Below are 25,253 nucleotides of genomic sequence, written 5' to 3' on the forward strand. Positions count from 1 at the left end.
GAAAGGTTGTTAGAAGCAGTGTGCTAGTGATAACTGACAAACCTCACACTATTCCAACAATATGTAACAGTATTCCAATTCCTATAGTTTTTTTTTTAGACTAACAGAATTAGACTACCAATCATTTTCCTTAAATCACAGCACAGGGATTTAACATTTCATCATCTGAAACTGTCAGGCACTGTGATCACATAGTGAGCACCATCTTCCCTGTTGCCCCAGAGCTCTTGATGATGTCTTTGTGCGCCTCAGAGGCCTCGTCTAGGGTGTACTGGGGACCAACCGCAGGCTTCAGCCAACCGGAATCCATCCCAGTGAGGAGGGCAGCCGCACACTCTGCCTTCTCTTCCTGCTCAGAACAGACACAGGGGGTTCAACTCCTTATTTCATACGTCCTCCTCTCCTCTGTCCTCGCGTGACCCAGAAATCGAACAAGGTCTGCCATCTCTCAGGACATTCCGATCCGCTTAAATGCTCCTTGGAGGAGCGAAGAGCGAGGAGGCTCCCGGAGGAGACTTCAGCGAGCATACACAAGCGCAGCCTTTCTGAAAGTCTTTTCTCAGAATGCATGACGTACAAACGATCGACACGTGTATCTATCTCTCCACATCAGCCACGGTGGTATTTCACGTGGCTTCAAACTGACGCTTGACTGAGCAAGGACGTTCCATTTGCCTAATACACGTAGCCTCGGTTCCTCCGACTTCGTATCTCGTCCTTGCATCTCTTCCTCGCGTGCTCTGCTGGATGGAGCTAAGGAGCGAGGAAAGGACACTAGGAAGGGATGCAAAGGAGTTCAAAATAAGCGACCGGAGGGAACCGAAGGGGTAGAAACTCTCAAAGCAGACGGAGTAAATTTCAGTAAAGGTCACAACTGCAGCCACCACCAGCCGATTTACCTTTGTTGAAGAGAACAGGGCCACACCGATGATGCTGGACTCCTTTGCCATGGTGTCTCGTGGGTCGATTTTTGTGGGACCACGACTGCCCACTATCTGCAACAAAATCATAACAGCGGAACGAGGGCGAGGATGAAGATGAACGGAGCGACAGAACCACGGCAAAGAAGTTCATATCAGGGAATGAAGTGCTCACCGCCACTCTGCCTCCGTAAGTAAGCATCTCCAGGTCCTTACTGAGATTCACATTGGCCAGCATCTCAACGATCACATTCGGTCCTTGTCCATCGGTAGCCTCCTGAACATAAATCCAGAGAAACTTTAAAGATGTGATAAGTAAGACTTGCATAATTATTTCAGGATGTTCTGTATAAACTGTATGATAATTGCCGTTGCTTTGTTTTCTCCTCCCTAATTTAGCGTGGCCAATTGCCCCTCTCCTGTTACTACTAGTAAGCACCCGCTGCCATCAGCAACCTGTGCGAGAGGTACTGCAAGCGGGATCTAATGCACTCACTCTGCTAGAAAAAAAAAACTCTCTAGTGCAAAGTACAAGTTATCAGGTGATTTTATTTTTTTTTTCTTAAAAAAAATTTGCAGACCAACTCAGGACTGTATACATCCATCCCAATCTGGAATGTCCTGCAACCGCGGGCACGTAACATGCACCAGCCACCCCTTTAGGGAGAGCTGGGACATTCTCTACAATTCTCCTCCAAAAAACGTGCCGTCCAGCTGCTGCTTCTTTTCGTGGTGCAGACGGCAGCCAACCAGGTGAGCTTTTAAAGGCTTTGTGTAGAGAATCGGCCTACCATGATCCTGTCGATGTAGTTTTTCTCTCTGTGGTTGAAGACCTGGTGAGCTCCATTCCTCATCACCAGAGCTTGCCCCTCTGGAGTTCCTGCCGTTCCCAGTACCTTCATCCCAAAGGCTCTGGCGATCTGGCACGTTGCAACCCCCACCTAAATGAACCCGTTCACACAACCAGTGTCCACGCAGTTCTGCAAGCACACTAGTCAGCCAGGTACACGTGTGCCGACATATAAATGTTTGCAAAATGACTGCAGGCTGTACATCAGCTCCACTTACCCCTCCACTGGCCCCATGAACAAGAACGGTCTCTCCTGCTTTGCACTGGGCTCTGAAATGTACCAAGATAACGCAGGACCCATTAGCCATTCAAATGGCCAAACACGTAATGGCTTTCACATGCACTTTCAGTAGGTATCACCCAGTAGCCCAGCTGACTGAAATTTACTGTTCTGTGGAGAACACTTGCTCTTTTTGCTTAACAGGTGCTTCTGTCATAATGCGAGAGTTGTGATGTAAGGGTATTTTTGTCTTACTTTTGGAAGAGAGCGCGGTATGCAGTGAAGTACGGGATGCCGATGGCAGCTCCTTGTTTGTAATCTAAAGAATCGGAGAGCCGGTGGACAGAGTCCTCTGACGCTACGGTGTATTCAGCATAGCCCCCAGTCTCTGTGCTCGTTGTAAACACCCGGTCACCTGACTAATAGGAAAAGGTTAATTACATTGGTATAAATATTATTTCTATCCACTAATGAAGGACAGACCAGATAGAACCTGAGGGACCACAGTATGGACAAAGGTGATCTTCCTTTTTTCCACCCAAGAACACGTGTCAGTAACTTAAGCGCTTTCTCCTGTGATCTTTGAGGTATTTAATTGCCTTATTCACTGCTTGTCTCGTTTTCACTAGGCCACCAACATTCCACCGGTATAATGTTTCACGTCTAGAAAGTAACCTTAACGAAAAACTGTAAAAACGAAACATTTTTATAATGAAGTTCTCACTTTACAAGGTTTTATTCCAACTGCATTTCAAAAGCAAAGCAATGGATATGCTTTTCTAGCAAAACATGCTATTCTAAGAACATGAAATGAAACCCAAATCCAAGAATGGACAGAGTACCTGGAAAGAGCTAACGCCATCTCCAACAGCTTCCACGACCCCAGACACATCCGATCCAGGGGTGTATGGCAGGTTTGGTTTCCGAGCGAAGGCCCCGGAGCGGATATAGGTTTCAACAGGATTTACTCCGCAGGCTTGTACTCTAATTAATACCTGTGGCAGGTAAACGTGGGTTCTGAGCTGGGGTTTTTTTGTGACCACTGAGACATTTTATTTCTTTTTTAATTAGTCGATTTATTTTTGGAGGTGAGCAAGATATCAGTAAAAATAAAGATATTGCATTCTACATGTTTTCATTGGGTGCATGAGAAACCCGTTTTAACTGTTAGACACTGCTTTTATTGAATGCGAAAATACAGTAAACGGTCACATGTCTACCTGTTTCGGGCCTGGGCTTGGAACAGGAATATCTGCATGCAATTTTAAAACGGAGGGTCCTCCAAACTCGGACACTCTGATGGCTCGCATTAACTTTGACGTGGCCATTGATAGCTAGTAAACAGGACGAAATAAACGGGACCAGAACTTAGAATTAGCAATAGCGTGGGCATAATATTGATTTGCAGAGCTACATCTAAGAGTGATTAAAGTAGCTAAGAGGTTTGTTTTGCAGTCGCTGTTTGGCATTGCATTTGATTAAAAAAAACAGCTGGTCATATTGGACTTCGGTCAAACTGACAACAGAGCATGCTTGCGCGCTAGAAGTTACCTTACCTAAGAGAGCTACCTCGATCGCTAAGCACTACTATAGTGCTGCAATATACTGTCGCCTGCAGCAGCGATTATTCACTCTCTAGCTCTATTTGCTATCAATTGCAAACCATGTAAAACGTGCTTTGAGAGAATGCTGTAATTCTTGACAACTTACCTGGTTACCTAACTTGCAAGCTAACAGTATTTCTCGTGTACGCTCCCCTGAACGCCGTGAAACAGCTTCGCAACTCGTTTGGACCACATGAGCCACCATACAAACACATTTCATCCCGATGAGTGTAAGTAATGGGGGTGTGGCCTGTTTATTAACTGTCTCCATGGTTGATGCTGTGCTGAGCTGCACACATGACGCATACTGCTGCTATATAGTTAATTCATTATAAAATTGTACATACTCACACACGTTGTGAAAGCTGTCAGATGATCAATTCCACAAACTAGAATACCCAAACCCTCTGTTTTATCAGTTTTCGTGTATTATCATTTTAATGCACATAAAAATATGTGCATTATGATCAGCTCCATGAATAAACCGGTCAGATGTACTGTGATTCAGCATGGATACTCCTGTTGATTGAGAATAACCTCCAATCTCTGACAGTTGTGAACACTTGCTTCACAGGAAAAGGCTACTAGCAAAAACAAATATACAAGACAAAATCAGGTGGGCTCAGTGCTAAGATTAATCTTCCATCCTGTCTGCCTAAGACAGTCTTCTTAGTAATTTAAGCATGCAGCCAATGAGCTACCTTTGTAGTATTGAATTCCCTTGTTCGCTGATTGTCTTGCTCTCACTGGATCATCAACATTCTGCCAGCATTATGTTTCACATGCAGAAATCAATCTGGCAAGGCTGGCCAGAAAGGTCTGAGGTGTACAGGTGAGGAAATTTAAGTCTCTCCCTTATAAGGGCTGTACGACAGGATTGGTTTCTGAGCAAAGGCTTCAGAGTGGATATGGCAGGGCTGTCTAACCCTGTTCCTGGAGATCTACTTTCATGTAGGTTTTCACTTCAACCCTAATTTGGCGCACCTGATTCTACTGATTAGCAGCTCAACAAGATCTTTAGCTGTTGAATGAGATGTGCTTTGTTAGGGTTGGAGTGAAAACCTGCTGGACGGTAGATCTCCAGGAACAGGGTTGGACACCCCTGGGATGTAGGTTTCAACTGGATGCATGCACTTCAAGTCTAATGAATACCTGTAGCAGATTAAATACATTGGACGCCGTTTTTCCTCTCACCATTACTGCGAACGCGAACTTACTTTCGTTTCAATATGATGCACATGTAAACCTATTAAATTTTTCTTTTGTTTTGGAACAAGACCCCTACTTTTTATCGCGTGTGGCCCCTGGGAGGCGTTAGTAACCGATAAATGCCGGGATTCCTTTCGGGGTTTGAACCAGTTAGGCCACCATACAAACAAACTAGTGTAACAGTGACGTAAACCAACCCGTGTTTTTGCAGTGCTGAACTGCTAAGTAGCCGGCTAGCAAACGTTATTCCTTCTACATTCATGCCAGCCACCTTACTGTTTAGACAACGTGAGTTCTCTGTAGTAGAAAAGAGTTTCTGATCTTATTTGCATGTTTAAGTAGTATGGAGGTTGAAAATACATTCAGACAATGGAAGAAACAGTGTTTGAACAAGATGGACTTCAGCAAGAAAGGAAGTGTTGATGAAGACATTGAAAACATTGTTAGTATGTTAAACGATTCTGAGAAGTATTTCACAACGAGCTCCTGCTCCGGACGAATAATAGTTATAGACGGGGTAAGTGTGGAAGGCATGTTTTAGCTGGCAAGCTAGCATATCCATTTAAGCAACGACTTGCTAAGCTAGCATACACATGCATGGCTACCAAAGCGTAATCAAAGAAACATATACTGAAGAAGGGTAACTATGCTAGCGAGACCTATCTGCATTTGGACGCAGTCTCATCATCATTAGGCAATTATGGATGATCACTTAAAACTTGGCCGTATGGGTACCAAGGTGTTCACTCTCGTTGTGCTTGAGCGCACGAGTAAAAGGTGACATATTTGTAATTGAGGTTTTGGATAAATGAAAGATAGTATCCAGTTGTGCACAAATATTTCGGAGACATGGTTTCGGCCATAAACTCTAAAGAAGAGTTACTGGTTCCACCTAAGACGCCAGGCTGCTTGTCAAACGAATGTCTGTGCATGCTGACGCAAATTTATGCATATACTGTTCGGTAGGCGTAACTCTTTTTGTGTCCTAAGGTTTCGGACTCTCTGGATGTGCAAAAGCAGGACTGTTCCTGGCTTTTTGTCACTCACCAGAAATGCCAGAAGATGGATTTGGTGAGAGATTTTTCTATGTCAATGTGGGTTTGTCAGTTTGTAGTTGTGATTGCCATTACCTTCTTCATGTTACATTTCTCCAACCCATTAGGTCTCGGCTTTGGAGAGGTCGTCAGGAGATGTCATCTTTAAGTTTGAACCCTTTGTTCTTCACGTGCAGTGCCGACAGCTGGAAGATGCCCAACTTCTGGTACAAAAACAATTTGCATGCAATAATAGACTTTTTATTACTATAGAATAGCAAAATATTTTAACATTATTTCTAAAACCAAGTAACATTTATTTGAAGTGTGACTCAGTTCATTAGTGTTGTCAAGATATGTTTTGAGTCCTAACATTAATATATTTTTCAAAATGTACATTTTTTTCTCATCACAGCATTCTGTGGCAATAAATTCCGGCTTCAGAAACTCTGGAATAACCGTTGGCAAGAAGGGTAAAATAATAATGGTATGGTACCCAATATGCAGTAGTTACATTTTTACATTTTATTTTGTAGAAATAAATATATTTCCAAAAAAAAAACTCCTTCCTTTTGGAAATAATGGATCTATCATGTAGACTTGCAGTTTAAATTCTATCTTACTGAATGCTGATTATGTCTCTGTCTCCGTACTCTAAAACAGTAGCTTTAAAGAAGGTAAAGGCTCATAAGATTTTGTTATGTAATCCTAGGCTGTGCGCAGTACCCACTGCCTTGAAGTTCCACTCAGCCATAAAGGACAGGTCCTGGTGAGCACGGACTACATTGAGTTCTTGGTGGAGGTAGCCAATCAAAAAATGGTAGAAAACCTCAGAAGAATAGAAAGGTACTTCAATTTTTGTAAGAAGAGCTTTGTTAATTAAAAAAAAATGTTTTCCAGTTTAGAACATTGTGCTTAGTGCTTCATACAAAAAAAGAACCATAAACGTATGTCCTCTCTTCCCCACCCCTTAGCCCTCCTAGTTAATTTGTATTGGTACATTAGTAATTTTGAGTATAGACTTGCTAGTCTAGCACTGTTGCTCATATAAATTGGGTGAATGCACTCATGTTCTGCTACATTGTAAGTCGTTCTGGATAACAGTGCTAAGTGAATGTAATGTAAAATCTACAATCTTGTTTGTTTGTCTCCAGATTCTTTGAATGCTTGCAGTCTGCAGTGCGTCATGAAGACCCTCATTGCAAGAGCACAGACGTTAAGGAGGAGAAATCGGTGTACAAGAGACGAAGGAAAAGGACACAGGATGGTGGAGGGCAGGCCTGTCAGAGTAACAAAGACTCCGCCCTCAGTGATGAGGATAATGGGCTTGGTAATGGAATGGACCTGTTCACATAGGCACTCTCCAATTTGGCCTTCCACCGTAGACAGTGAAGCAGTGCAGCCTGAAATCTGTGTGGGAGAGAACCTGTGGATTGTTTTTTTATGTCGGTATTCATGTGTTGTCTGAAACCCTACAAAAGGAATTTGTTTTATTTGGGTTCACTTCACAGTTCAAAAAGAGACCTCAATGCATTCAGTGGGAATGTTTTTAAAAGATACGTAAAGAAAAAAGTTTTTATTTATTTATTTTTTTTACTATAAAGCTTCTTGCATCATCCTGCCACGATGTCATTTATTTAATTTGACAATGGAAGCTTTTCTGCAAGCACATTTGAACATTTTTTCAGTCTAGTTCAGTGCCAAAGGGGGAGAGAGTGTCGCATCACATCACAGTGATGTCACTCAAAGCTCCTCAGGAGGCATGGAGCTTGCATGCGTTTCATAGCTGGGGAAAGCTGTGTTTATTTTTTTTAAGTGCCTTCATTCCACACTTTCCTCCAGGAAATATAGAATTACCGTTCTGAAATGCACTCTGAGGGTTGGACTTAGAAGAATTCAGGTGGTTAATATGGAAGCTTTCAGAAGACCGCAGATGGGAAAATATGGGTTTCTGCCACATCAAATAAGAGCGTGAAAATTGCACTGTTAATGTCATCAAAACGGGTGGAACACCCAGCAACCACTCCTGTCAACAGAGCAAAAGACCTTACTGCCAGTGTACACATATTATACCTTGGTTTCTGGTACCAGTGCCATCTTATTCAACAAAGAGCTGCACTTTGCTGACACACAAGACAGTATTACTCAACAAGGTACAGTCATTTTCCACGGTTTAATTGGAACCTTTATACACGGACACATGGTTACAATAGTTTCGTCAAAAAATTGGAACCCTCAGTGCAAAATAAGATGTTTTGCTTTGGCAAGTAAGTGTAAGCAAACAGAACCCACTTCCCTCTTGGATCTTTTGATTCAACCTCCTTTGATTATGAGCGCCAGTGTAAAAACAAAAAGCTGTTGTTTTTCAAGCGGATAAAAATCTGTTTCCGTTTAAGCCGTACGGTTCCCCTCAGCCTTGCTGTGTGTGAAGCTGATGGGCCGTTTGCCTGTGAAGAGAGATACTCCGTCTTTCATTACCGCTCAGCGTAACGTCAAAACGCCGTGCATTATTCATCTCTGACAAGTTGCTTGGTCTTCGGCAATAAACTCGATGTTAAAATTGCATGCGGTCTCGAGCACATTTCCTTGGAATTAGACTATATTACTGCTGGATCTCGTCCCGCACGCCTCATTTACGAGCGTTGCCTCATTAATGCCACGACTTCCCGTACGATCCCGAATCGCCCTGTCCGCGCCGTGTTCCACATTTGTATCACTTAACTGCCTTTCCCAATCTTAAATGACCAAAGCAAGCCGTTAGCATAGATCACGCGCCGGCTTCGTTTGCAGTTTCACAGTTGATGGTCCATTAATATCTTAATTGTACACAATTTTCCCTTTGAGATTCGTTTCATTGGTAGGCTATTTGTCATTACATGGGTAATACCAAGAAGGTGTGATTGGGTGTGCCAGGCAGTTGTGAACTTGCTCCAAGATACTTGTAGGTCACCAGCATACTGGTTTGCCCTGAATGCGAATTGCAGGAGTTGGCGTGTTCATACCCAGGATGCAATACAGGGATGGAGCAGTAGGTGGAGTTGCTATCCTTCTGATAAGTTTAACTGTGGGCAGTCTCTTTTCAAGACGGTCTGTGCAATGCCTATAGAACTGAGATTAGAAAATAGTGTCCTTAGTTGTTTTCAGTGGACACTAGTTTAGTTGCACTATTTACCTTTGACACTATCATTGTTCCTACTAAAATGTATTTTCTAATATTTCTAATACCCTCTTATTTATTAATTTTATGTTGACAAAATGTAGTTGAATGTAAAAATTACTGTAATAATAATATATACAGCATACCTGGCTATTTGCATCCTCGCGTATGTTTTTACATTCCGGAATTTATTTTATTCATTCAGGTAGTGAGCTGCTGTGCAGCTGAAATATAAAACTTAAATAAAATGTACAAAATCAGCTATTATGAACGGTAGTCATCTTGTGGGTTTACAGCTTAAAAACTGTTTAGCCATAATGTACTATTTGATGAAGCAGGTGGCAGCCAGTGGCAGACTAATGACTACATATACAATTCAGTCCATAAGTTTTTGCACAGGGACACATTTTTGTTTTTTTTGGCTCTGTACTCCAGCACATTGGATTTGAAATGACACAATGAACGTGAGGTAAAAGTGCAGACTGCCAGCTTTATTTTGTGGGTATTTCCATCCCTATCTGCTAAACAATGTAGGAATTGCAGTCGTTTTTATACATTGTCCCCCCAAAGATTGCAATGGACACTTGCAATGGCGTATGGTTTACGTTGTCCACAGAGAACAGGCAACCATTCAGACCCATTGTCATTCGCAAGCTATGTTTTGAATTCCATAAATAGCACAACTGAGATGAGACAATGTTATCTATAAAACTGAATCAGATATCACAATTGCAAGCAAATATTGGTAGGGTCCACAAGATGAGAAAGAAGGAAGATACCAGAATCAATGAAAAAAAAAAAATTAGGATCATCATTCAATCTCAGTCACTTTTTTTATCATTTACAATAATAAAATGCAAAATAATAATATGTATATCACAGTGATGCAAAAAAAGAAAAAGAAATGACACTTTTCCTAATTCTATAGTTTGACCCAATAGGACATAACTAACACTTATCAAGTCCTCAATAAGTCCTAACAGTAGAAAAATCTGACCTAATGTGAGAAATACCACACAACAGGTTTTACTTTGTCATTTATTCAAACAAAGATAAGCCAACATGCAGAAGCCTTTTGTGCACCCTGTAATTCTGTAGCTGTAGAACCTTTAGCAGCAATAACCTTGAAGCAGTATACAAGTTTATCAGTAGATTCAAAACTGCTTCAGCATATTGATGTTTGGGGGCATACATTTATGCACTCAGCTCTCTTAAGGGACGGCCACAGCATCTCAGTGGGACAGAGGTCTGGACGTGACCATTCCAAAACCCTGATTCTTTTCTTTTTCAGCCATTCAGTCGTGGGTTCATTGGTGTGTTTGGGATCATTGCCCTGTTTCGTGATTCGGTTTCACCCAAGCTTTATCTGGCTGACAGATGGTCTCACATTTTCCCCTCAAGGATACGCTAGTATAGAGTGGAATTCATGGTAGACTCAATGATTGTAAGGCATCCAGGTCCTATGGCTGCAGAACAGCCCAAAAATCATCACCTCTCCACCACCATCCTTGATGGTTTGCATGAGGGTCTTGTGGTGACATGTGGTGTTTGGTTCTCGCCAAACGTGGCCTTGTGCGTTATGGCCAAACAACTCCGCTCCGGTCTCGTCTGTGTTCCGGAAGTCTTGCAGTTCGTTCAGGTGAAATTTCGTAAACTCAAGCTGTACTGCGGTGTTCTTGTAGGAGTGAACGGGTTTTCCCTTGGCTACCCTTCCATGAAAGCAATGCTTGTTCAGATTTTTCCTAATGGTGGAGCCATAAACTCTAACATTTGCCACGTTGACAGTGGCCTGTACAGGTAGATACCTGGATGTAGCTTCAGGGTTATTTGCAATTTACTTGGAACATCACACAGTCTGATCTTGGGGTGAATTTGCCAGGATGATCACTCCTGAGCATATCAGCAACTGTCTTCAGTGGTTTGCATTTGTAAATAATCTTTCTTAACGTGGAATGGTGGGCCTCACATTGTCTGGAAATGGCGTTATAACCCTTCAACAATATTGTCCTTGGCATGCGGCACAAATCTGAATGTTCCAGACCAAACTGTCAAAGTTTCTGTGTTTATATACAGGTGGCAGTACTTCCTGATGATCAACTATTTGTATGCACTTGATTAGCATCTGGTTCTAATTACCTTCTTAATTTATATAGAAGCAGTAAGGGTACAGTTTTTCCACACGTGACTTCTGTATGTTGACTTATTTTTGGTTGAATAATTAATGAAAATGTAAAATCTGTGTGTGTTGTGAGTCGCATGAGGATCTGTTAGGACAGGTGAAGAGTAGATAATGGTTAGTTTAGTCCTAATATGTCAAACCATAGAAGTGAAAGTGGTTGTACTTTCTTAGCACTTTCTATGTAATGCTCAGGGTTGGACACCAAAATATAGCGATCTGTGCCTAGCAACCACATTGTACATCATTTTATGTCATACGGAAAATGTGGATGTGTTCCACTGAGAACATTCCCACGAAAACCACACATCCAGAAAAATGCACAAAGCACATAAACAGAAACTGCATCTGTATGTGAGGACTGTAAACATTTCAGACTCAAATAGAACGTTATGCATCCACAGATACGGACTATTGTGTTAGGTTGCAACCGGCCAACGTTTGAATATTTATGTTCATACCAAATATTTTCTCGAGCACAAGTTACATGTTTCTTCAAGAATACTTGGCAGAAGCCATGTGTGCCACGGGGGCCTGAGACAGCGGAACACTTGGTATTCTCTTCGTGTCTGAGGTGAATAAAAGACTGAGGCGCGGTATGTGCGAATGCGTTCAATGGCTGAATTAAACACTATAATCAACAGACACCTTTTCCCAAGCAATAAATGCCTAATGAATGTCTTAAGATGACAATTAACTTCCAAATAGACATAGCGGTGATTATAAATTCCTTACGAAATTATTGCACGGCATTAAAGCTAGGGGGGTGGTTGCCAGGGGTAGGTGGCTGTTGGGTTTGCCGGATAGGGTGGGTTGGGGTTGGGATTGGGGGTAGGGGGTAGGGGGTAAGGGGGGGGTGGGGGGGGGGGGGGGGAGGGGGGGTGGCGTACAGCTTCTGCAATCAGCAAGTGAATGGGGGGATTTAGTGCCTGTGTGATTGTGGAGTGGGCCATTATGGCCCTGATTAGACCTCTTTTGCCGGGTGCTGATTTGACAGAGAGGGCTGTGCACACTCAAAACCGGTCTCAAAGTAATCACAGCCCCCTCTTACTGTCATTTTAACCCAAGTGATTTCTTTTTTTTTTTGTTTTTTTACAAAAAAAAAAAAAGGGCCCTCATCTGCCCCCCAGCTAACACGTGGCATCCTTCAGCACTGGTGTTCCCACTTGGCAAGCGCCAATTTCTGAAGTGCGGAAAAGGTCACGCCAGACACCTTTGTGTCAATTGGTAACCACCCAATCAACTCTCATTTCAATAAAAACTAATTAGTGGGTCCTGCGGGAAAGCAAAGGTTGTTGCTGCACGGGATTAACAAATTAACCTGGTCAATTGAACAAATACACCTTGATCTTGTTGTGTGTGCGCGATGGGAGTCTTGGTCGTGGCGAGGTATCCCATTGTTTCTCCGGCCGTTTGTTCCCGAGCCACACGCTGAAGCTCACGGGCACACAAAGCTCATTTGTCCCCTGTGTTGGAGAACTCCATTCAGAGTGGGTTTTGTTGATAAAAGGTTTATTACAATTTCAGATCACGGCAGGATGACAGTGTCCTCAGTGTAATGATGGAACGCATTTTCCACCAAGAATTGGTGCAGAAAAAGTGACCCTGACTGATTGTGCTTATGGACCAACCTGACTTCCAGGTGTCAGTCCTCTCATCACCACCACAGAACTGGCATTCTGTATCTGCAGAACTCTGTTCCTGACAGGTAGAGGCATCACCCACAATTCAACACCTTTTCTGCCTGGTTCTTCTGTGAGTATTTCACAGACTCTCCAAAGTCATAAAAACGTTTGCAAGTGTTGTCTGTTAGGCAACACTTAAACAGTAGGCTGGGAATTGGCTCTCTTGGCACCTGAGTCACCCACGTATACACCCACCACCCCCATAATACATAATTTTGTAGAACCAGAATTACTTGGAGACAATTTATTTTCTTAAAAAGAGCTGGCATTCTTATTCATTTTTAATTTGTGTCTTATGTAACATACTATTTAAAAAAATATTTTATAACCCAGTGTGTACGTTTTTTCCCCCGCATTGGTATAAATGTTTTTCCTATTTTTTTGTTCTCTCTGGAAAAATAATCCCACTGCGAAAATTGTGTGGCAATATCGTTTTAAATAGCACCATACAAAATAAATATTGACAACACTAAACGAGCACTAGAAATGTCAAAAACAAATTCAGTTCACCCTTTTGATTTCACCTACAAGTAAAACTAGGAGGAAAGAAACATTACTGAGACTCCTTGATGCACACAAACAGACTGACAAGGGGTTGCAGGCATGAAACAATCAACATGATATGTATGTCTTGCAAGTATCTGGTTACCACTTCCGCTAGTGAAGATAGAGTGATTTCTAAGACTGAATATCCCTCTCTGGGCAGGTAAATATAAAAAGTGGTATTGAATCTGTGATCATGAAGGAGAAGGATCCACTAATTTTTCACAGCCTCATTATCATAATTGTTCCTCGGGGGGGAAAAAAAGTTTACTGTCAACAACAGTGATGGTCAGAGCAAGGTATAAAAATGGATGTAACGTGAAGTAGGACAGTAGCATCAGCATGAGGTAAGAAACTCAATGTTAAGAAAAAGCGGTACGGCTAAGTGGTTTGGGGAAATTTCCTCAGGACACACCCATAGTGGCTTCTCACCCAGCCTCTTTTCCGTAAATCCCTTCCGCCTGTCCACACTAGCATCAAAGACAGGGTGTAAGGGTGTAACTTCCATCCCCAGTGTTAAAAACTCCATCTAAACTGCGTGGCATCCACCCTGAGCATGATTGACGGTCACGGAAGACGACTGTTGCACAAGCCTTGCTCCGGAGGTGCATTCGAAAATAGGTTTAAGTGCTGAAATGTAATGAATTGCTGAGGTAAAACAGATATGTAACCTGAACTGGTGTAGCCTATTAAATCTCTACATTCTTAGGACTTCCTCAATAGGTCTCTGTTCCCAGCATTAAGTATAACTACTCATGTATAATTAAATAAAGCAATGCTAATCACGCAAATTATGAATTCCAACCACATAAAAGTGGTAACTAGGTGCCACCAAATAAGTGAAACTAACTGCTGATACTACAGCCCATATGCAATATTAATTTCCATATACTAATTATAGTGCCGATTTAATGCAAGAGCTTTATGCGAAACCACAGGTGCTTCTAGTTCTAGGAGTGGAACTAACCGCAGGTATTAAAAACTGCACAGGTACATCTGCTTTTAAAACCCCAACCATCTTTATCTTTTTCTCTTCAGATGACCCTCCCTGAAGGTGGGACTAAAAAAAACCAAACCTATAAATTGATGTCCCTCTATCCCAAAAAAGGAGCTCTGAGCTTGATTGGCAGGTTGTGTTTGCTGTAGCACTCCAGGGCAAAGCTGCACTATTCATATGAGTGTCACTCAAGAGACTGCCGTGTTCCCAACACTTACATTGCAGTGAATGAAGAGAGCAAAAATTGGTGCAAGAGCCCTTGATACACTGCAACAAATCAGTTCACCAGTCGACTTAATTTTAAACTTTTTACATCAGCAAACTTTGGTGCCGCCAGGCTCACTAAAAGATAAATAAAACTATAGCTTTATGCAGCTAACATTGAGCAAATATTAAGTTATCATTGCCTCCTACTGTCCTGGTAATGAACCCATCCTCCTCATCAACATTAATGTTTAAAGGAAAGGCACCTATTTATATTTACATTACAGGCATTTAGCTGGCAATCTTATCCAGAGTGACATTACATTGAGTGAAAACAATGAAACAGTCTAGAACTACAGTATTTTGGCTGCTGAAAACATACTGACCAGTAAGTAAGTAAAAAAAGGTCTTCAGATTACTTCAGATTTATAACAATCTATGGCCATCCTACTGAGATTCCCAGATCTTTAGACAACTGTCAAATTTTAGTTAACATTAACAGCATATTTAAAGGTATCTAGGAATCGTTTTATCGTTTAGCATCTAATTGGGATGCTAAATAACTTTGAAAGATTCATTTAATATGGTATATATATATATATATATATAAGAATACCCGTTTCTGTGATTACTTGGTACTGAAAGCTAAGTTCTAAGACCAATGGAAAGCTTGCAAAAGTGGTAAATATGGCCAGCATGATTATAGGGAAGCCACAGAAGGAACTAAGTGAAATGTATATCGTAAACATACAAAATTATAAATGACATCGCCTGCCTACTTTTTCCATCAGTTTGAAAAACTACCGTCAGGGGGCCGTTTTAGGATGCTGCAGGCTACTGTAAACATTTCTAAGAAATATTTTATTCTAAGTGTGTTCAGTATTTTTAATTCTTTTTAAATATTAACTGATATTTATGGACATTTTATTCTATGCACGTTTTGCTTTGTATAGTCAATATTAAAGTCCTGGTTATGCTCCTGGTGTCTGTCTGATGACAGCTGTTCTTTACTTTGTATTGTCATTGTGATGTCACAAACAAATTTCCACATTGTGTGGACAATAAAGTTTCTGGTTCATTCTAAACCATCATTTCCATTTTTAAACAATAAAATGTCTTATTAAGCAGTGGTAATGATTGGTGCCGCCCTATACCCAGAAAAAAGCTACCTGCTCTGCAAAATTGCAAACAAAACCAATAATCGGCAACCTTGTCTTACATTTGCAGTCTTGCAGTCAAAAGGTGAGGTTGATAGATTATTTCTAGTTACAGCATTTAGTAATGTTCATCTAAGCTTCTGAAGCTTTCGCGAGAGAAATGTGCCAGGCATAGCATCATCACACACTTGCACACGATGTACTTCAAGCTTTCGACAACTGTAAAATCGACAATGAACCAGGGTGGTTAGAAGAGCTTTCACTGTTGGTGATAAGATGGACTCCCGCACATTATTTTCATTTCTGGCATTATGGGGGTGGCTACTTCCTCCATCTTCATCAGCTTGAGTATTCTGTACTCATGCTGATGAGATGACTGTAATGGGAATAAAATGCCCTAAAGTCTACACTCCAGGCCTTAAAGGGGCCTGGAACCCTGGTTGGGTGCCATAGCAACCATAGCAACTGTATCGGAAGTGTACATACTAGTATAACCTCCAGCGATCCCGGCAGATTTATTTATTTTTGACATAGTACAAATGTCTTCATGACAAAAACATGACGCATTAAAAATATTAAAAATATTATTTATTTTACTTTTATCGAATGTCCCTTGTAGCGTAGGCTTCAGCATAGCAGAATATATGGTTCCTAAGATTAAGACCAGAGACTCATATCCCCTACAGGGACACAGAAATGAATTGTAGGGTCTTAGGAGGTTAAAGCCATTACTCCACACCGCTGTTCTGTACATATGTCAGGAGTCTGGCAACCAGCCCCCCCCCCCCCCCAAAACAGCTGGGCTCAGAAGCATGGTGGAAGTTAGATGTCTGGTTCAATAAATGGTCTTTCTGTAATAGTGGCTGTTGTTTGAAACTCAGAGCTGCACACAGGGTTTGGAGCGGGCTGTGCAAATCCAGCTTATCTTCTTGAACGTGGGGAGGCCTCTTCGCTCCAGGGCCTGCCACTGCCGTTTGTCTGTCCTCCAAACAGCTCCGTGTTTTGACTTGGCCACCATGTTTTTCTCATGCTATCTTGGCTGGTGTGCCCTCCCCCCCTCCCCTGCCCCACTGCCCTCCTCCCCCCCCTTCAAGAGAGATCTCTATCTGAAGGGCCCGCTTATCGTGTGGCAAATATGGGGAAAATGACAAAAAGGGGATCGATTCCATAAGAACTAAAATAAAGGGCGGTCTGGAGGGAGGGGCCGCGGGGCTGCGTCCACGCTCAGTGAAATTTGCTTGAAATTTTAGGATGGCGAAACAGAGGGGGACCTATCAATAATCTGAGTCATGGATAAGTGCCGTCCTGCTCAGCCGTACAGCGGGTGGTGATAAAAAGCCCTGCATGGCATGATAAGACGTGAGCCATTGTAGCGAGTAACTGAACTGGCATCCGAGATATCTTCACATTGTCACTGCATCGCAAAATGTATGTCAGAGCCATCCAGCCATTATCTAGCCCGCTTATTCCTGGTCAGGGTCACAGGGTGCAAACTCCGCATAGCCCAGGCCCGGGATTCGAACCCAGGGCCTTCTCGACACGTCACCCTGCTGCCCTTTGTTTCCAAAGCATATTGGAATTCAGACATGTGTATTTCTACTTTATATCTTTTTGTGGTCACATTTTTTGGGGGCAGGGGGTGGGTTAACCCTCAAATCTCAAAGCTTTCAGTCTCCAGAGTGAGACTATTCTCCCATCAAGCACAGAACAGAGGAGAAGCGCATTTCTCATTGATGTGATGTCACTTCCTGGTGAGCTTGCAGCCTATCAGGACCCTCAGTTATGTGCACTCTTTCCCAAAGTGATAGAGTCAAATGTGCCTGTACAGCTGCAGGCCAGCTGTCAGAACTGGCTAATGCTAATACAAACCAGTTTTGAACTGGTGATGTGTAGCCTGTAGGGCTCAGCCAGTGTTGAGAGTAAGGGGCTTCAAAGAATGAGCCACTTGGACCACCTTGAACAATTACATGTTTGATATTTATTACTGTGTAAAGATCATTGTGAGAACACTGTATGTGACATGGTACATTAAACATGTTATAACAACTGTTCTACATTTATACTAGATGATAGGTTGCTTGTCAGAATGTACTATACCTTTCATTTGGGTCTGAACAACAGCTGTGTGGAATACTAGGGTTTCATTTCTATGGATACTACAATGAGGGAGGGATTGGTAATCATGGGCATACACAGGAAACTGTAGGTATCGTACTGTACCTCCCTTGTGGATGTGGATTATAGTGTAAATATATTGAACTAATATATATTATCAAGATATTGCAACACTCCACAATATATGGGAAACAGGCACATTATTTCTGCTTTTGGATATTGTGATACTATTTTTAAAAACTGCAGTGAAATATAAAAAAAAAAACTTTAAAAATTGCAATATATATTACAGTATTCTACTTCCATAAGGGAAAGGAAAGTCAGCTGTACGACGAGAAGGCAAATGTTAAAATTACTTTCTATAGGGTAAAAATGAACCAGAAAGGGAAGTGATGAAGAGGCAATACAATCAACTCTCCAGCATGATGCTGTTTCATTTATTAGGAAAAAAGCCCCCTTCATCCTGGGATAAGATGCTCAGGTCTGCTTACAGTAATTTGGCTTCTGTTTAATTGGTTGACCTCACTGAGATGGAAGCAGCACATTTGGAGGCTGGTGTCAGTGTGTAGCGCAGGCCAGAACAGGACGGGCCAGCCGAGGGGGGAGGGGGGTGGGTGCCGAAACGTGTGCTGATTGGGGGGGGGCACGCAGAGGGGTGGGTATTTCCCTCAGCCCTCCGTGAAGCCCCCTCTCTTCCAGCTGGGAGGTATTGTGTCTTATGCCTTAAGCAGGAAAGGGATTTCTCATTTCCCCCTGACAACTGTGACATGTATGAATTGATTACAAAGTGGGCCGTGGTGGTCCTTTCAAACTGTGCCTCCCTCCATCCCTCCCTCCCTCCCTCCCTCGCTCCCTCTTTTCCTCCTGTCCTACAGTAGAATTTCCAGCAGCAGTTTACAATTAGAATTGTGAATGAGGCGAAAGGGAGAGGCAGTGTGTGTGTGCGTGTATGTGTGTGTGTGTGCATACAGGGAGAGGGATTGCAGGGAGATGAAGTCAGATTTGCAGAAGAAGAATAGCCCGGGTTCACTTTCATCCGAGCGGCAGAATTACTTCTCAGTCCTGGGATGCCTAGGTACGGGACTGTGACCCGCGTAGGGAAAATAAACAATTGCGCTCTGGATACTGTATCATTATCACAACAAAGAGGAGACGTGAAATCCGAGGACGGGCACATCTGGAGCGTGTTAATCGCCCTCGAATGACGGATGCATTTTATTTTACCTCACGACAGACGGGCCGCCAGCGCTGCCCGATTATTATTTGTGTAAGTTACATCACCTGCGTGAGTGTGCCTCGCGTTGCCTTTCAGATGAGCTGGATCTCGGGAGGTCTGGCCAATCAGCCCAACCGAAGACACGCTTCCCATTGTTACCCTTGTAATCTATTACTATAGCAATCTTCAGTAATCTCACTGTTCCGTTCCCATTCATTCAAATGGAATTCTCCCCCCGGTCTCCCAGTGTTTTCTGAGGTGACCGTAATTCTGATTACCGAGCACGCAACGTCTTGCTCTTAAAAAAAAAAATTTTTCAGCACATTTGCGAGGGGAAACTAGACGCTGACGCATTTTTATTTCAAGTTTGCAAAAATTCAAGAGCGAGATCGCATGAAATGCAATTCCCAAATTCCGCAAAAAAAAGACCGCTTGAAAGAGGAAGCCATTTGTCACGTCTTTCAGGTTTCGTGATTCCGAAGCTCTGGGACGCTCTGCAGGCCTAACTTGGTGGTGGGGCGGGGGGGCTGTAAATCTTTGGTTTTCACGTCCACTCGGTGACGCGTAACCTTTTTTTTTTCGGCTGACAGGTCAGCCGACCCGGCTTTTTGGAAGCCTGCATCCGGTACCTGTGAGTTCCTGTCGGGGGGCCTCCGCGGAGGGGAGGCGGTGCAACGGTGGCGGCCTGCCTTCCCTCATCCCGCCGTGACGGACGGCTTGCTCCCGCTCGCCCGGCTGGTAAGCTGGCTGTAATTTACGCGATCCTCTGCAATTTCCGGGTGCTCTCTGAAGTGGTACGGTGGGGGCTGACCCTTCCCTGTTTGTCTTCATTTGCCATTGTGCGTTGCCCTAAAGGAAGCAATTACATGGGAAGTGGAGAAATGGAAGAAAAAAAAAAAAAAAAATTCAACCCGGAGCACATGGACCACCATAAGCCACCCTTGACCTGACCTGGTTGACATTAAGCGAATGGTACTTTGAGAAGGTTCTCGAACGGGTCAGACGGTTTTGGCGTTGCCTCGTGCTTCTTTACACAAGTCCAGAAAAAAAAAAAAAAAAAAAATCACTCTTTAAAACCACTTAAAGGTCTTGAATAAATGCATTGGGAAGGCACGCTTCTCTTGGTTATTTATCTGTGATGCCTGTGTAAAAGAGCTACACGTCATCTTTATTTTTTTTCTGCTGTTCTTGCTTTTTAAAATAACACAACAGAATATTACGCAATGGCAATATTTTCAAGCTGTTGCATAAAGGTTTTGTGCTCTAAGTGTTAAGCAAAAGCCAGACCACAGCCAAACAAATGAAATGACTGCGGAGACAAACACATTTTTCAGCTGTCAGTGTCTGTGTACTATTTAGAGAAACCTTTCATAAAATTAAAAACAACTGTTCTGCCCACTTGCTGAAAGCTTATTGGCTGATGTCTCCGTCTGATCAGAATATGGGATAGAGGGTTCGTTTGAGAAATTGATTGGGTGCCCAAGTGTATGATGTCCAAAATAACAATTTATTTAGAAAAGCCTGTCTGTCACTTCTAATCTTGCATTTGATTTTTACCGCATTTTCTATTGCTACATACATACAACCTCTGTGGCGCATATGTATGGGTGGAGAGAACAGTTATTTATTCACTGGACTACATGTGACCTACACGTTATTCTTTTCTGAAATTGTGAGGTTCTATAACCTAAGAAGAGATTCCACTTTGCTGCTCCACCCACCCTAAAATGAGCAAATACATTCAAAATACAAAAAAAAAAAAAAAGAAACATTTAAAAAATACAGTACAGTACAGTACATAAAAATACAAATTAAACTGGAAAAATTTTAGTTGGAGGACTTTGGCTTTGTCATTTAGGGTACCAGGAGAAAATACCGGGGGTAAAGCAACTACCTTACCCCCAACAGAGGCAATGAAAAAGCAGGAGGAGGCTGGGGTGGAGAAAGGAACTGGTAGCACACTGTGTTCAATTTCTAGCCAGGCTCCCTTTTAGACGACTGGGAGACGAGGCCACCAGATAGCTCTGGTGATGCTCAGCCGTGCCGTGCCTGGGGTAGGCCCTCGCTGAACTCCCCTTTTAGCCCTTTTTTTCAGTGCAATTAGGCAGGTTTTGGTTTCACCCGTTCAATTAGACTTTGCACCAGACGTAATACTGGAAGAACGGGTTAACCTGAACAATCAGGTTCATTACATAATGTGCCACTGCAGTATCATCTTTTGTTTTATATCCATGTTGGTGATACTTAATTATAGTGGAGGAATTCCACTTTAATTGATATAGAAAAGATCTCAGTCCCCTCAATATAGCTCGGTATTCCCCAAGGTAGGAGGCAGCAGGCTGGGGGTAATCTCAAGGAAATCCCCAATCTGTCTGCCACCAGGCCAAATGGAGTCAGTCCATGCTGATGATGTTTCAGAATGTTTTTTTTATGTATTTGTATCCCTTAGGTGCTCAAAATCTGTGGGCCAAAACGTTGTGCAGTACTTCTTCAGTTCTGTAAAAGGTGGCAGGTTTCAATGGAATCCAGAGATATTTTTGAGCGAATGACCATGAATGTATTTGCAATGTTATCCAGTAAAATGTCATAAATGCCTGATCCTAAATTAAACCCAGGCAAGAAAAATTTGATACATCTTTTGGTCATATGTATATTACTAATTTAGCTATTCATGTATATGAATGAGGTTTTACCACTGTCTCTCAGTACTTTGGGATTCATGTTAATGTATGTATGATTTATGTCCGGGGAAAAAACTACATTAGTCAAATGCTGGAATTAGACACTCAGCTGAATCAATCCTGAGATTTGGCAAGAGGCGGAGTGTGAAATAAACAAAGCCGTATTATTTACTTTTCTTGGCATAAGCTCTCTTGGAATAAAAGTTAGTAGCTCAAGTGTAGAGGTGGATCAGGTTCTGGAGCCCCCAGGCAAACAGGCAGGCGTGGGAGGCTGGGGTGCAAGTTTTCCGAAAACACTGACTGCCAACTCCAGTCAGTTTTCTCTTTACAATGCAGCAGCACCTAGTGCTGGTAATTAATAATACAGATGACGTCTAGAGGAAAATCTGGAAAAACACATAAGTTTGGACCCTGGTTTTAATTGACTGTTCTAATTCCTTTATACACAGTCTTTACCACAGAAAGAATGTTTTCTGGGAAAATATTTGATTAGCAGAATGTTTATTTGGCCTTGCTTTTTTGTGAAAATTGCAAAAAACTAGTTTGTAATGTGCTTTGGTTATCTGAGTTGGTCACATAGGCTAATGTTTTGCATGCGTTAAACCAAGAGAATGCTAACATAAATAAATTTCCTTACTGTATTGTACATCTGTTCTGTAGGGAATACTGTAAATGAAATTCCAATTCGTCTAAATGAGATGACATGCTAGCTTGCATAAACCACTGCTCATGAGTTTCCAGTTAAATAACGAGTTAAAAATAACTGATTCATACAAAAGAATAACTGACAAACAGTCCAGAAACTTATTTTTTAAGACAGTTGTGGGTGAAAACTTTGGTAGCATGGAACTTGAAACGTGCAAAAAAAGAAAAGAAAACAAAAACTGAGCAAAACCAACAGCGGAGGAAGCATTTCAAAACAGGCCGGTGTTTGGTGTTTGTTCTGGCAGCAGACGGAGACGGCTGCTCCCGGCACCAACCTGGGATGGGCAACCTATCACTCTGCTCCTTACCACGCTCTCTGTCGACAGTATTCCAGTATGTCATACCGCTTCGTTTTTGAGCCAGTTTCAACGATTCTTTCGGTTCCTGGAAATGTGCGCAAACGATAACTGCTCGAGCATGCTCCGCACGAGCGCATCAAGCGCAGGGCAGGACGTGAGTTTGACAGAAGGAAGACACCAGGATGTTCTGCGTGCAGCAGAGAGGACCACGGGAGGTGAAGTCTTGCATGGAGAGAGGCAGATAGTGTGACACGAATAGATGAAGTGGAAAGAAAGCCACACCTTCCCTGACGGTTCAGGGAGGTTTTGTGGATCATTTCAAGTGACATATATTATTGCCTTGAGTCTTTATGAAAGCAAAAGAAGGCCTGTTTTCACCAAGAACAAAAAGTACAACAGCGGTTGTAATGATGAACTGTAATTTGTTCTCTAGCACCCACATCAAACAATGTTTCACTGTAGCCTACACACCTGTCCATCAACATGCAACTGTTTCCTGCAGGAACAGAAAATGCACAGTAGTGTCTGGTTAAGACTGTTGGAAATAATTTGTAAAAATTAGTTTACTTCATTTTACTGAGGTATCATTTCACCAGTAAAGCAAGACAGTTTCTGTCGGATGTAACCTTGCTCAGTATTAATTTAGAATAATTTCCTAAACAGAACATCAGTTTTGTTACAGTAGGTATAATTTTGCAGCATTATATTTAATTATGTGTTGTTTGATTTTCACAGTTGCTAAGGCAATGTTTTAGCCGCAACAGAGCGTAAATTTAGCGACCGAGGCCGTGGCCATATTCACCAGCCCATTTAAAAACAAAACATCAAAATAAACACAGATTGTGGAATGGTACTGAGCTGTGGTCTATTGACACAGCATGCTTGGGAAAAGTGCTCTGCCAAAGAAGAAAAAAACACATCAAGAAGCCAGCAGAACAAACGACCCTTTTAATCTCGAAAAAAAAAAAAAAAAACATCTACTCAGCACCTCTGGAATACAGTACGCAGATATTCTACAAATGCAAAACCGAAGCTGTTTTTCTTTATTCACTCATGACCTATAAACGGGAAAGTTTTGCATTTCGTCCCTAAATATGGTACTCTAATCAAGGCTAATCAGAAAGAAGGAGTCTGTTAGTATAAACAAGCTCAACCCTTCCCTCATTGTAAATGAAAGAAACAACAAAAGATATTGTTTTCATAATCACACAAATAAGTGACCACATTTACAAGGTTTGTTTCATAGGGTGTTGTTAAATTTCTTACATTTGCTCAACAGAACAATATTAGCCGAACAATATTATAATCAGCAATGAGATCTACAAGGTCAAGCATGTAGGCCTACTACTGTATTTGAAACTAAGCTGCCATTATATGATTTGCTTAAAAATGGACACAATCTGCTGAATTTTCTTAGTAATTTCTCAACTGATTCCAAAAGGCTTTTCTTATTTCATAGTGCCTATTTGAAAACCTTTTATACGTTTACTGACACTTTTAACAGTGTAGCTTAATGACTTTATTCAGGATTGTAACTGCAGCAGCTCCATAGTTCTCCCGCCTACCACACGCTTCCTGCGCTCGGCGGCTGGCCTTGCCATTGCCGCCGCTACTGTCAACAAAGGGTTTAACAAAACTTTGCTACAGTCTGCTGTTATTGCACAGAAGCAGATCTGATAGGTATTTCCTCATGTCGGACATTTTCGCGGTTATGCTACATGCGAGCTACATGAAAGAGCCTGCTCCGGAGTGCCATGTTTTCAGATGAGGCCTCCGATAAAACCCATTCATCTCCACCGGGTGGAACGGGGCACGGAGCGATCAAGGCACGCTAGCTCCCTTTATGCTTCGTCTCTGTGGGCAGACTGAGACTAAACGATATGGAAAATCGTTCATGTCGGCGCAGGCCTCCCAAACATCTTTCAGTTGCGCTGGATCACACACACACGCAGACACACACACACACACACACACACACACACACACACAACCCCGCCCCAGTGCAAGGAGGTCTCCCAGCCCAGTTTCTTTTGCAGGCCGTGTGGGTGGTGTGTGTGTGTATGTGTGTGTACGTGTGTGTACGTCTGTCCTATTGCAACTTCCATATATATATATATATGTGTGTGTGTGTGTGTGTGTGTGTGTGTATATATATATATATATATATATATATATATATACAAACTAAATATATACATGCATACAGTAGACACACATGCACACACATGCAAGCACACACAGAGCTATTTTGTACATATATGGAAAATTAGAATATTATCTAATTTCATTGTCTTGCAATTGCAACTGTACCAACATCTGAGGGGTCAAGTATCAAGAACAAAAAATGTGACAGCAAACAGGGGCTACTGATTCTAGCCAAGAAAAAAATCAAATCAAATGTCTCTAACCAAAAACTCTTTTCAAAAGACATTTCAACATCTGCCATTTATAAATATCTTTTTGTATGCTGTTATGGAAAAG

General features: G+C 42.1%; 2 protein-coding genes and 1 long non-coding RNA gene across 4 annotated transcripts; 2 read left to right on the forward strand and 1 right to left on the reverse strand.

Annotated features, from left to right (window-relative positions):
- Nucleotides 1-87: 87 nt before the first annotated feature.
- Nucleotides 88-3,817, reverse strand: cryz (crystallin, zeta (quinone reductase)). 2 transcript variants are annotated; one of them, XM_035423725.1, is made up of 9 exons: nucleotides 3,701-3,817; nucleotides 3,211-3,324; nucleotides 2,833-2,985; nucleotides 2,246-2,409; nucleotides 1,989-2,040; nucleotides 1,712-1,861; nucleotides 1,096-1,197; nucleotides 900-995; nucleotides 88-349 (listed from the first exon to the last, which is right to left on the reverse strand). In XM_035423725.1, exons 1-9 carry the CDS (start codon nucleotides 3,812-3,814, stop codon nucleotides 188-190), a joined length of 1,107 nt encoding a protein of 368 aa, XP_035279616.1. In that variant the 5' UTR covers nucleotides 3,815-3,817; the 3' UTR covers nucleotides 88-187. The 2 variants fall into 2 exon arrangements, with proteins under 2 accessions (XP_035279616.1, XP_035279618.1); XM_035423727.1 differs by lacking the exon at nucleotides 88-349 and adding an exon at nucleotides 357-774.
- A 906-nt stretch (nucleotides 3,818-4,723) lies between these two features.
- On the forward strand, nucleotides 4,724-7,209 carry tyw3 (tRNA-yW synthesizing protein 3 homolog (S. cerevisiae)). Its single transcript, XM_035420840.1, has 6 exons — nucleotides 4,724-5,320; nucleotides 5,794-5,874; nucleotides 5,966-6,064; nucleotides 6,253-6,324; nucleotides 6,550-6,683; nucleotides 6,992-7,209. The coding sequence occupies exons 1-6, from the start codon at nucleotides 5,147-5,149 to the stop codon at nucleotides 7,191-7,193; spliced, it is 762 nt and encodes a 253-aa protein (XP_035276731.1). The 5' UTR covers nucleotides 4,724-5,146; the 3' UTR covers nucleotides 7,194-7,209.
- An 11,746-nt stretch (nucleotides 7,210-18,955) lies between these two features.
- Nucleotides 18,956-20,052, forward strand: LOC118230746. The gene is made up of 2 exons (XR_004765914.1): nucleotides 18,956-19,138; nucleotides 19,678-20,052. It is a non-coding gene; the product is annotated as an uncharacterized LOC118230746 (long non-coding RNA).
- Nucleotides 20,053-25,253: the final 5,201 nt, after the last annotated feature.

The sequence above is a fragment of the Anguilla anguilla genome, chromosome 6 (genome assembly GCF_013347855.1).
Source record: "Anguilla anguilla isolate fAngAng1 chromosome 6, fAngAng1.pri, whole genome shotgun sequence".
Classification (NCBI taxonomy): Eukaryota; Metazoa; Chordata; class Actinopteri; order Anguilliformes; family Anguillidae; genus Anguilla; species Anguilla anguilla.